Here is a 14,096-nt window from a genome sequence, read left to right as displayed (position 1 = left end):
AAATATACTTTAGGCAAATATATTTTGATGTTAGAACTTTAAGTAAACATGTTTGCTGCTGTAAACAGGCTGATGTGACAAGTGTGTTAGATATAGATAAGGTAGGGACAAGTGCGAAGTGTGGATAAGGATGATGTAAGGGGAACACCCCGGTGGGTGTAAACGAGTAAAAGAATGAGGTAATGCTGTAAATTGGATATAAATATTGGGCCCGGAGGACAGGCAGTACCATTCAGGCCATGCCCGCCTGATGGTCCGTCCAGTCTCTGCTCCGCTGCCTGCTGTGTGAGGATCCTGAATAAACGACGCATTGAAAGACATCTCCGAGAGTCGGTGTGTTCGTGTCGCCGGGATTCTGGTTCGGGTAGGACACAGCCGGGGACCCGCCTGCGGTTGACCTCCGAAACCAAGGCCCCCTCCAGCCTCGGGAGCTGCTCGCGACACTTAGGTTTGTTTTTATTTTTCTTTTAAGAAAATTAAAGCAGTGCCTTTTCATGGAGAAATGGAACCAAACTTCAAGTGATTTTATTTTGTTGGGATTATTTCCTCAAAACCAAACTGGCCTCCTTCTCTTGCTCCTGATCATCTTTGTGTTTGTTCTTGCCTCAGTGGGGAACTCAGGGATGACTGCCCTCATCTTCTTGGACCCACGGCTCCACACCCCCATGTACTTTCTCCTCAGCCAGCTCTCCCTCATGGACCTGATGTTCATCTCCTCCACCGTCCCCAAGATGGTATACAACTTCCTCTCTGGCCAGAAGAGCATCTCCTTCCTGGGCTGTGGTATGCAAATGTTCTTCTTCCTGACCATGGCCGGCTCAGAAGGTTTAATCCTGGCCTCCATGGCCTATGACCGCTTTGTGGCCATCTGCCACCCCCTCCACTACCCCATCCGCATGAGTAAAAGCATGTGTTTGAAGATGATCCTGGTGCCCTGGACACTGGGCTTCATCAACTCCGTAGCACACACATTTTACATCCTTCATCTTCCTTACTGCAGGTCTAGGGCCATCAATCACTTTTTTTGTGACATCCCAGCCATGGTTCCTCTGGCCTGTATGGACACCTGGGTCTATGAGTACATGGTGTTTGTGAGCACAGGCCTGTTTCTCATTGTTCCTTTCCTTGGCATCACTGTGTCCTATGGACGGGTCCTTTTTGCTGTCTTCCACATGCGCTCAAAAGAGGGAAGAAGAAAGGCCTTCACTACGAGCGCCACACATTTAACTGTGGTGATATTTTACTACACACCTTTTGCTTACACTTATTTCCGACCAAAGAATCTCCGATCCCCGGCAGAGGATAAGAACATGGCTGTCTTCTACACCATCCTCACCCCCATGCTCAATCCCATCATCTACAGCCTGAGGAACAAGGAGGTGCTGGGGGCCATGGGGAGAGTGTGTGGGATGTTCTCCCCCAGGAAGAAGTGAGCATGGCTGTCCCTATTCCTCTGTATGGCTTCTCTTCATGCAGACTGGAACACCCTCATGCAGCACTGACCAACAGTACTATAGTGCAAATGATGCATGTCACTATATGTCTCTAGTGACATTTATAAGTAAAATTAATTGAAATAATATATTGATCATTATAAACTAATATAATGATTAATATTTTAATTTAAAACTAAACACGCTTAAATTTACAATGCAAATATTAATTGCATTTTATTTTATACTATTATGAATTATTTCATACAATACTGTACATGTTCTTACATATATTAGTCAATGTTATGTCTACATGCATCACATGAAATTATTATTGCTTATATACTTTGTTTTCATTCTATTTTGTCAAATCTTGTGTGTAATTTATACTTACAACCTACAGCTACTTGAACTATATAGATCCATCAAGTGTCCCATAAACATATGTGGCCCAGTGTCTACGAAGTTATAGGGCTTCTAGGTGACTAATGTCCTCTCCTTCAGAGAAACATGCGGCTTCATTTTCTGACTATGATCCTGGTCTTGGGACAAAGAATTGTACTCTCAACCCTTAAAAATAGCCATTCACTTCCTTTAAATTTCAATTGTAACTCTTGTAGCAATATAATACCCTAAGCAGCTCCTAGAACCCGCCGTCCCCCGCATCTCTGATCATTCTCCTGGCATGTGCTATGTAAAGAGCATTCTATGCCCTGGGCAGATGCTGCACTTTTCCTTCACTTCCCTTTTCAAATTATTTGACCAGCAGCATCCATGATCCTTGACTCCACTAGGAGGTTCTCCTTGGCTCCTATCACCAGTGCCTCCTCTGAGCAGCTCTTTGGGGTCTTCTTTCCCACCACCTGGGCAGTCAACACGGTGTGCCTCTCTCATGTGCATGGCTGTGCCCTCCCCAGCCTCACAGGCAGCCTGTGTCTGCAGGTATCACTGGGTTTCATGCTTTCTAATCTGCCTGCCTGGTCAGTTCCATGAGCCATCGGCCACAACTGGGTTTTTAAAAATGTTTTAAAGTACTTAACCCTGCTCTGTGAGAACTGTTTTAGTGAATGTAACTCCTGCCCCCAACATTCATGATGTTGTGTTATTGATATGATGGGTGACCCAGGCGACACCTGGTGTTCAGTGCCAGATCTAGTTTGTGGCTGTGTATTGCTGTTGCTTGCATTAAATGTTGACCCACTATTCTGCTTTGTGTGGCCATTAGTAATATACAGGTCATTTCATGTGCCAGATATTTATTTTAAGGCTGCATATTGGTCACCACCATAATTATTTCTTGCCCCCCTTTTTCCTAAGAGCAGCTAGGAACTGATTGGGATGCTACAGATTCACGAAAACCTCCATTCCAAATCCAGAGCAGGGAAAAACAACAGATGAGTGGAACAAAAATGATAAAAAATGAAACATCAAACATACCACACCACACACACACACACACCACACACACACACACACACACACACACCACACACACACACACACCACACACACACACACACCACACACACACCACACACACACACACACACACACACACACACCACACACACACCACACACACACACACCACACACACACACACACACACACACACACACACACGCGGCATACTCCACTGGAGCCCAGGCTCAGAAACCTCACCAGTCCCTGCACAGGCTGCACATACACCACCGCCATGCACATTCCCCAGATCAGGCCTGGAGTGCAGATGTGGGGTCTGGATACTGTCTGTTCTCCTCCCAGATGCCTGCACCAGCTGCCAGCAGCCAAGGGCGCCCTCAGGCCTAGGTATCCCCAGCTCCTGCAGAGAAACTCGGCGTCTTTCCATCACCAACTTGTTGCCTTTCTGGGTCTGTTGAGATCCGTCTCCCTCTCTTCCACAGGTTCACAGGTGCCAGGTTCATTGCCAGGGCTTTCCTCCCTGGCTGCCTGAAGGGAAGGGGGGAAGGGGAGGGAGGGAGCAGACTCCCCCTCGAGCAAAACTGGCTCATCTCTAATGCAGTACTTTTTGTTCTATCTTCAAAACCTGTAAATGTCTCTCTATGGTTATTTTACTGTCCAATGGGAATTCCAGTGAATTTCCTCCCTCACCCTCCCTCACCCTGTTAGGAAGCAATCCTCCTGCTGCTGGGATCCCATCTCAGGGGCAGCTGGCACCTGACCCTTCCTCTATTCCACTTTCCCCCACGTGGAGTAAGTTTCTCCTCCAACACTTTCACCAAGTTACCAGGGAAATCCATCTTTTCTCATTGTAGAATAACACTGCTGGTTTTTCCACTCGCAACCATGTAATCCCTGTGTGTTCATCTGAACTGACAGGAAACCAAGTCCCACCTTTGAGCTTTGTTTCCTGACAATGTCTTCCAGAAGCATCCCGTGTGGAAGGCAGCATTCCCTGAAAGGCAGGAGTCACTCAACCTTTTCAGAGTGTATATGACTGCACCACTCGCAATCAGAGGCTTGTTTGGTTTCTGTAAAGGTGGGCACAGTGAAGGCCACCCTGGAGTGCTCTTGGAAAACACCTGGGAGCTGCCACAGATCTCAGAAGGTATGTGGTGCCCCCCTGATGGTCTGGGTCTCTGGCACCAACGTGGTGCATCCGCTGAATGATGTCTAGAAGCTGATCATAATCCCTGCTGCCTACAAGGCTGCCTGCCTCAGAGAGGACTGCTTTCATTCTCTTCTCCTCTCCAAGGAAACCCTGTTACTGGCAGGTGACAGCCGAGGTCACATAGGGAATACACTCCTGGATGATGGTTTCCCACTCTCCTCTGCCAAGCAGCTGAGATCTCACACTTGATGGAGTGGCCACCACCCTGACAATAATTCAATCAGCATAAAAATGCAGACACCTGTTCAAACTACTGCGACCTAGAGAAAAAGGCATGCTTCTTTATGAAAAGGAGAATTTTTAAAAATCTTGTCTCTCCATTTTTTTGATTGAAAAAATAATAATAGCAAATAAAAATAAATAAATAAAGGCCATAGGTTATTTTTTTAATTCCTGAAATATTACTGTATAAATTTTTAAATCCAACTGAAATTCTAAAAATTATACAAAATTAATATTAAAATTATATTAATTTTTTTTACTAATTCTTTTTAGTAACTGTAATGCAAATCATTGTATTTTGTTTCTTCTTAGAATTTGGTGACTCTTTTGCAGGGAGCTTGGTTGGATCTAATGACATGTTGACTGTAATGATTTTGGATTGTGTGAGGTGCCTCCTGGTGATGATTTGCATTTATATTTGATTACCTTATTTTCAGCATTTCTTAGCAGAATGAAAAAATATTAAATATTTTTTTCTGTGATAATACATGCTGTATGGCTGTAAATAGTTGGACAAGATCAGGGGAACTGGAGATGAATTATTCATATTACTCAAACAACTCAATAGCAAGAAAATAATCTGATGGTTAAATGTTCAAGTGATCTGATAGGTATTCCACTAAAAAAATGTACAAAGGATCAACAGATGTTTGAAGAATGTTTAACATCACCAATCATAAGTGAAATTCAAACTAAAGCCACAGAGATTCCACTTCATACCTATTTATTTGTTCACTTCATACCTATTTGAATGGTTATTATCAAAAAACAAAAGCTACATGTTTGTGAGAGTTCAGAGAAAAGGGAACACTCACACACTTTACTAATGGGAATGACAATTGGTGCAGACACTTTGGGAAAAGGTCTAGTGGCTCCTGGAAAACCTAAGGTAGAACTACCATAGGATGCAGCAGTCCTCAGCAGGGTGTGTCTTCAAACCACACAAGTCAGTGTGTCAAAGACAGTCGGTGTCTCTAGCATATGGCAGCGTCATTCCCAGTGCCAAGGCACAGAATTAACCTAGGTGTGTGTCAGCAAATGAATGAACTGAGAAAACACGTGTGCAGGAGACATCATACCACTTAGCATTAGAGAGGACAGACAGTCTCTCACTAGTGACAATGGGTGACCTGAAGGACATTGTGTGAAACAAGCCAGGCTCAGCAGAACAAGCAGCACATGACCTTGACCCTGGAGTCAGAAAAAATGATACTCTTAGAAGCAGAGTGGCACTGTGGTCAACAAAGCTTCTGGGAAAGTGATGTGGCCTGGCAGGAATTCAAAAAAAGCAGTCAAGAGATCTACCATCGCTGGGGATGTGGCTCAAGTGGTAGCGCGTTCACCTGGCATGCGTACGGCCCGGGTTCGATCCTCAGCACCACATACCAACAAAGATGTTGTGTCTGCCGAGAACTAAAAAATAAATATTAAAAATTCTCTCTCTCTCTCTCTCTCTCTCTCTCTCTCTCTCTCTCACCTATCTCACTCTCTCTTTAAAAAAAAAATGACTCTGAGCCACTACTAATGAGAAACAACTAAAAAGGGACATGGAATATGTTCTTTGTATTCAGAGACAACATACCACTCAATTTTCCAAGACAATGAACAACAACAAAATATGATGCTATTTAAACATACTCAATTGTAGGATGATATTTTCATGTGGACTGCGTCTCTAAAATAATGTGATTAGGGCTGGGGATGTGGCTCAAGCGGTAGCGCGCTCACCTGGCATGCGTGCGGCCCAGGTTCGATCCTCAGCACCACATACAAACAAAGATGTTGTGTCTGCAGAAAACTAAAAAATAAATGTTAAAAAATCTCTCTCTCTCTCTCTCTCTCTCTCTCTCTCTCTCTCTCTCTCTCTCCTCTCTCACTCTCTCTAAAAAAAAAAAAAAAAAAGAGATCTACCGTGCGGTATGGTGACCTCAGGTATAATCATGAACCATGTGTTGAAAACAGCTGAGAAGATAGAGATTAAGTGCTCTCAGGACAAAAAAATCCCCAAGTGCACAAGGTACTGCATCTGCTAACTAGTCAAAGCTGACCATTGCAAAACACATGTCTATCAAAGGAACATGAGGTATACCAGCAAGAAATAAAATTGTTAAAAATAATATTTTTAAAGTTAATTCTTGCATAATTCCATAATCTGTGTGTTTGAGGATGTCACTATACTTTGTAACTAATTTGTACTCATTTATAAAATTCAAAGTCAACCTAAGAGGTGTAGCTCTAAATATCCTGTGTGTAACTGGCACTCTTCCAAGAAATTTTCAATAACAAAATAACTTTATACCCACACACCAATATACCATGTACCCTGATATTATCCAGTTTTATAGGTGAAGAAACAAAGAACCAATTGCTTACACTGTAAGTAATATAGCTGAGAGCAGTAAAAAATCATGAAGCCAAGAAAGAAACAGACATGATCTAGATCCAAAGGGAAAATGTGAAATTCTGAGCTGAGATTGCCTCAGGGCCTTCTTCAGATGGAGGCTTCTGGTGCTGGTGACTGTGTGACGCATTGATAATTTTATTTATGTTTTTCCAAAGAAACAAACTTGACTGAGCTCAGTATTTGAAGGACAGTTTTTAATTAGGCAGCATCCTACCTGAGGGAAGGCAGAGAAAACAAGAAGAGTTCCTCAGGGGACAGTGCAGGCAGAGGCACACTGTGGCCTGAGTCTCTGTGGGAAAGTCCTGCGGGCCTTGAATCTCCTTACTCGCTGGCAGAGTATGACTCCAACATCAAGAAAAGATGATTGTTCTGGACACTTTCCTGGGCAACCTTCATTCCTCCTGAATACACTCCTGAGGACATTGCAAGGAAAATATAAAAGATAACGATTTACATCTAGCATTCTGAAAAAATGGGATTTATTTTACACCAAAAGAAATTAATCAAGTTTCAGGCATTATGATGACCAATGTGTTGTTCTGCTTGAGTGATTGCTTAATCCAACATCATTCATCTTACTTCTAATACACAACTGAAAATAAAGTTATAAAGTAACCCATCAAGTCTTTAGTTCTGGATAAATATAAGAAAAATTGAGAAATGCTCTGAAACATAGTTTTTATGTACTTACCAATATGTTTCTGAGGTTATACAACCTTTAGAGGTTTTTCCATAGCTAGGGAGGGCATATTAGACTCACAAAATTTTTGAGTTATAAAAAACATATCCTCCCCCGTTCGCCTGCTTCCCGTAGACAAACAGCTGTGACTCAGCACTAATCCATCCGGCTGAAACAACTGGTCAGCCCTTCTCATCCTACGGAGGTAAATGTCTACCGAGCCTTCATAGGTAGTGGCCACAGGTTTGAAACGGGGCTTGGGAGAGACAGTAAGGACCCACCCGTTGCATTGGTCGCCGGGCAAAGGGAAACGAACTGTCGCCATTTGCAAGAGATACCACCATGGCAGAGAACTGACGTCATGAGACTGTGGCGGAGGAGATAACTTCATTGAAACCTGTGGCTATAGGTGTGTAATTCCCTAGCCTTCCCTCTCCACACATCGGGGAAACCTTAAGGGCCCCTCCCAACTCTCCCATAAGGGCCCCGCCCAGCTCTCCCGGGAGCACGATAGCCAGACCCAGGGAATCAGAGGTGGCGCGGGACCCGAGGCGCAGAACTACCGCTCCCACCAGTGCTGACAGCTGAGGTCTCTTGCACAAGCTACCGGGGGCGTGGCTACCGGAGGGCAAGTAAAATTCGCTGAGGATTCTCAGCCCCAAGCTCTACAAACTTAGGGTCTGAGGGAATGGCAAACTGGAAGAGTGTGCCCAGTCGTTCATGAAAACAGGGCTTCCGGGAGCAGCAGACCTGGCCTGTAGCCAGTATTGTGGTGAGTGGCACCCGTGAGAGGGGATTGGCTAGAGGAAAAGTGGGAAGTGACTAGACACAAGAGGAGGCCCTAGGCACTCAGGATTGGAGACTCGCCCAGTCTGGGAGGAGCTGCTGCACAGTGATTGGTTCCCGCGTATTGACAGGAGAAACTTGGCCTGGTGGGCACAGCGCCACCTACTGGAAGAGAAGTTAATCAAACTCTAAGACTGCATTTATTAGTTTTTTTTTTCTTTTTTTCTTTTCTCTTTTTTTTGATTTGGGTTTTTCTTTCATTTTCATTTTTCTTCCTTGTTGTTTTTTTTAAATTTTTTTTACAATTTTTTAAAATTTTTTTTCTTCTAATTTTAATTTTAATTTTTTTATTATCTTTTTAAATTTTTTTTTCTTTTTTTATTTCCTATTTTTTTCTTCTTTTGTCTTTTCATTTCTTTTCAATTATCTTATCCCCCCCTTCCTTGAATTCTACCTACTTACTCTTACACTCTTTAGTGACTTCTTCCCTTCCCTTCTAATACCTTTCCTCCCAAGCATCTAATAAATTTATACGAGTAAACAGTAACTCATCAGTCAAACAGAACAAGAAGTAACATGAGCAGCTTCAAAAAGCAAGGAATAAAAGGAGTACAAACAATGCAGGACAGCCTAAATATTCAGGAGGACCGAGAGTCATCAGAAAAATGGTCATATAAAGAACTCAAGGAACACCTTAGACAGATGGAATGGAACCTTAAAGAGGATACAAGACAGCAATTTCAAGCAGCAAAAGAACACATTGAGAATGAATTACATAAACAGATAAAAGAAGAAGAAGTTAAGCATCTTTATCAGGAGATAGAGATTATAAAAATAATCAAACAATAATTCTAGAAATGAAGGAAACGATAAACCAAATTAAAAACTCAATTGAGAGTATCACTAACAGAGTGGAGCAAGTAGAAGCCAGAAGGTCAGATAATGAAGACAAAATATATCATCTTGAAAAGAGTCTATCCAACTCAGAAAAGCTGGTAAAAAAATCACGAGAAAAACATCCAAGAGTTATGGGATAACATAAAAAAAACCAAACTTACGAGTCATCGGGATAGAAGAAGGTACAGAGATTCAAACCAAGGGAATGAGTAACCTGCTGAATGAAATAATTACAGAAAACTTTCCAGAAATACAAAAGGAAACAGATATACAAATTGAAGATGCATACAGGACACCGAGCACACAAAATCACAGTAGACCAACGCCAAGACACATTGTTATGAAGATATCCAATATACAGAACAAAGAGAAAATATTAAAAACTACAAGAGAAAGGAGACAGATTACATTCAAGGGTAAACCAATAAGGTTAACAACGGATTTTTCATCACAGAAACTGAAAGCAAGAAGGTCATGGAACAATGTATTTCAAACACTGAAAGACAATGGATGCCAACCAAGAATTCTGTATCCAGCAAAATTAAGCTTCAGGTATGACAACGAAATAAAAATCTTTCATGATAAACAAAAGTTAAAGAATTTGCAGCCAGAAAACCAGCATTGCAAAGCATTTTGAGCAAAACACTACACGAGGAAGAAATGAAAAACAATAAACAAAACCATCAGTAGGAAGTGCCTTGGTAAAGACAGAGGGCGAGGGGAAGGATAATCATGGAGAAACAAACTAAATTTTTTAAAAAAAGGATAAATAATCAAACATGGATGGAAGTACAAACCATATATCAATAGTAACTCTGAATGTTAATGGCTTAAACTGTCCAATAAAGCGACATAGGCTGGCATCATGGATTAAAGAAACAAATCCAACAATATGCTGCCTCCAGGAGACACATCTGATTGGAAAAGACATACACAGGCTGAAGGTGAAAGGATGGGAAAAAATATACCATGTACACGGGCCTCGTAAGCAAGCAGGGGTGGCCATCCTCATATCGAATAAAATCGACTTCAAGACTAAGTTAATCAAAAGGGATAAAGAAGGACATTATATACTGTTAAAAGGAACCATTCACCAACAAGACATAACAATTATGAATATTTATGCACCAAATAATGGTGCTGCGACATTCATAAAACAAACTCTCCTCAAGTTCAAGAATCAAATAGACCACAACACAATAATTATGGGTGACTTCAACACACCTCTCTCACCATTGGACAGATCCTCCAAACAAAAGTTGAATAAAGAAATTATAGAACTCAATATCACAATCAATAACGTAGACTTAACTGACATATATAGAATATATCAACCATCATCAAATGGATATACTTTTTTCTCAGCAGCACATGGATCCTTCTCAAAAATAGACCATATATTATGCCATAGGGCAACCCTCAGGAAATATAAAGGGGTGGAGATAATACCTTGCATTTTATCTGATCATAATGGAATGAAACTGGAAATCAATGATAAAAGAAGGAAGGAAAAATCCTACATCACATGGAAAATGAACAATATGTTACTGAATGATCAATGGGTTACAGAAGACATAAAGGAGGAAATCAAAAAATTCTTAGAGATAAATGAAAATACAGACACAGCATATCGGAATCTATGGGACACAATGAAAGCAGTTTTAAGAGGAAAATTCATCGCCTGGTGGTTATTTCTCAAAAAAAGAAAAAACCAACAAATAAATGAGCTCACATTTCATCTCAAAGCCCTAGAAAAGGAAGAGCAAAACAACAGCAAATGTAGCAGAAGGCAAGAAATAATTAAAATCAGAGTGGAAATCAATGAAATTGAAACAAAAGAAACTATTGAAAAAATTAACAAAACTAAAAGTTGGTTCTTCGAAAAAATAAATAAGATCGACAGACCTTTAGCCATGCTAATGAAGAGAAGAAGAGAGAGAACTCAAATTACTAACATGGGATGAAAAAGGCAATATCACAACAGATGCTACAGAAATACAGAAGACAATTAGAAATTATTTTGAAAACTTATATTCCAATAAAATAGAAGATAGTGAAGACATTGATAAATTTCTTAAGTCATATGATTTGCCCAGACTGAGTCAGGAGGATACACACAATTTGAACAGACCAATATCAATGGATGAAATTGAAGAAGCCATCAAAAGTCTACCAACCAAGAAAAGCCCAGGACCAGATGGGTATACGGCGGAGTTTTACAAAACCTTTAAAGAAGAATTAATACCAATACTTTTCAAGTTATTTCAGGAAATAGAAAAAGAGGGAGCTCTTCCAAATTCATTCTATGAGGCCAATATCACCCTGATTCTGAAACCAGACAAAGACACCTCAAAGAAAGAAAACTACAGACCAATATCTCTAATGAACCTAGATGCAAAAATCCTCAATAAAATTCTGGCGAATCGAATACAAAAACACATCAAAAAAATTTTGCACCATGATCAAGTAGGATTCATCCCTGGGATGCAAGGATGGTTCAATATACGGAAATCAATAAATGTTATTCACCACATCAATAGACTTAAAGATAAGAATCATATGATCATCTAGATAGATGCAGAGAAAGCATTCGACAAAATACAGCATCCCTTTATGTTCAAAACATTAGAAAAACTAGGGATAACAGGAACTTACCTTGACATTGTAAAAGCTATCTATGGTAAGCCTCAGGCTAGCATCATTCTGAATGGACAAAAGTTAAAAGCATTCCCTCTAAAATCTGGAACAAGACAGGGATGCCCTCTATCACCACTTCTATTCAATATAGTTCTTGAAACGCTGGCCAGAGCAATTAGACAGACGAAAGAAATTAAAGGCATAAAAATAGGAAAAGAAGAACTTAACTTATCACTATTTGAAGATGACATGATTCTATACCTAGAAGACCCAAAAGGGTCTACAAAGAAACTACTAGAACTAATAAATGAATTCAGCAAAGTGGCAGGATATAAAATCAACAAGCACAAATCAAAGGCATTTCTGTATATCAGTGACAAAACTTCTGAAACGGAAATGAGGAAAAACACTCCATTCACAATATCCTCAAAAAAAATAAAATACTTGGGAATCAACCTAACAAAAGAGGTGAAAGATTTATACAATGAAAACTACAGAACCCTAAAGAGAGAAGTAGAAGAAGATCTTAGAAGATGGAAAAATATACCCTGTTCATGGATAGGCAGAACTAACATCATCAAAATGGCGATATTACCAAAAGTTCTCTATAGGTTTAATGCAATGCCAATCAAAATCCCAACGACATTTCTTGTAGAAATAGATAAAGCAATCATGAAATTCATATGGAAAAATAAAAGACCCAGAATAACAAAAGCAATTCTAAACAGGAAGTATGAATCAGGCGGTATAGCGATACCAGATTTCAAACTATATTACAGAGCAATAGTAACAAAAACAGCATGGTACTGGTACCAAAACAGGCGGGTGGACCAATGGTATAGAATAGAGGACACAGAGACTAATCCACAAAGTTACAACTATCTTATATTTGATAAAGGGGCTAAAAGCATGCAATGGAGGAAGGATAGCATCTTCAACAAATGGTGTTGGGAAAACTGGAAATCCATATGCAACAAAATGAAACTGAATCCCTTTCTCTCGCCATGCACAAAAGTTAACTCAAAATGGATCAAGGAGCTTGATATCAAATCAGAGACTCTGCGTCTGATAGAAGAAAAAGTTGGTTCTGATCTACATATTGTGGGGTCGGGCTCCAAATTCCTTAATAGGACACCCATAGCACAAGAGTTAATAACAAGAATCAACAAATGGGACTTACTTAAACTAAAAAGTTTTTTTCTCAGCAAGAGAAACAATAAGAGAGGTAAATAGGGAGCCTACATCCTGGGAACAAATTTTTACTCCTCACACTTCAGATAGAGCCCTAATATCCAGAGTATACAAAGAACTCAAAAAATTAGACAATATGATAACAAATAACCCAATCAACAAATGGGCCAAGGACCTGAACAGACACTTCTCAGAGGAGGATATACAATCAATCAACAAGTACATGAAAAAATGCTCACCATCTCTAGCAGTCAGAGAAATGCAAATCAAAACCACCCTAAGATACCATCTCACTCCAGTAAGATTGGCAGCCACTATGAAGTCAAACAACAACAAGTGCTGGCGAGGATGTGGAGAAAAGGGTACACTTGTACATTGCTGGTGGGATTGCAAATTGGTGTGGCCAATTTGGAAAGCAGTTTGTAGATTCCTGGGAAAGCTGGGAATGGAACCACCATTTGACCCTGCTATTGCCCTTCTTGGACTATTCCCTGAAGACCTTAAAAGAGCATGCTACAGGGATACTGCCACATCGATGTTCATAGCAGCACAATTCACAATAGCTAGACTGTGGAACCAACCCAGATGCCCTTCAATAGATGAATGGATAAAAAAAAATGTGGCATCTATACACAATGGAGTACTATGCAGCAATAAAAAATGACAAAATCATAGAATTTGCAGGGAAATGGATGGCACTAGAGCAGATTATGCTTAGTGAAGCTAGTCAATCCCTAAAAAACAAATACCAAATGTCTTCTTTGATATAATGAGAGCAACTATGAACAGAGCAGGGAGGAAGAACAGGAAGAAAAGATTAACATTAAACAGAGACATGAAATGGGAGGGAAAGGGAGAGAAAAGGGAAATTGCATGGAAATGAAGGGAGACCCTCATTGCTATACAAAACTACATATAAGAGGTTGTGAGGGGAATGGGAAAATAAACAAGGAGAGAAATGAATTACAGTAGATGGGGTAGAGAGAGAAGATGGGAGGGGAGGGGAGGGGGGATAGTAGGGGATAGGAAAGGTAGCAGAATACAACAATTACTAATAGGGCATTATGTAAAATTGTGGATGTGTAACCAACATGATTCTGCAATCTGCATTTGGGGTAAAATTGGGGGTTCATAACCCACTTGAATCTAATGTATGAAATATGATATGTCAAGAGCTTTGTAATGTTGTGAACAACCAATAAAAAAATAAGAAAA

At 40.5% G+C, this 14,096-nt stretch overlaps 1 protein-coding gene and 1 pseudogene across 2 annotated transcripts in view; one reads left to right on the top strand and one right to left on the bottom strand.

Moving 5' to 3' along the window:
* Positions 1-14,096, bottom strand: part of LOC308647923 (olfactory receptor 2T3-like) — a 668,743-nt pseudogene that overhangs the window by 631,438 nt on the left and 23,209 nt on the right. The window lies entirely within an intron of this gene.
* Positions 495-1,433, top strand: LOC308655820 (olfactory receptor 2L13-like; the record flags this gene model as incomplete). The annotated part of the gene is made up of 1 exon (XM_081306130.1): positions 495-1,433. One exon carries the CDS (start codon positions 495-497, stop codon positions 1,431-1,433), a length of 939 nt encoding a protein of 312 aa, XP_081162256.1.

Source organism: Spermophilus citellus (assembly GCF_964194105.1).
Source record: "Spermophilus citellus genome assembly, chromosome: 1".
NCBI lineage: Eukaryota > Metazoa > Chordata > Mammalia > Rodentia > Sciuridae > Spermophilus > Spermophilus citellus.
The sequence above is the reverse complement of the archived record's forward strand: the minus strand, read 5'-3'. Positions and strand labels throughout refer to the sequence as shown.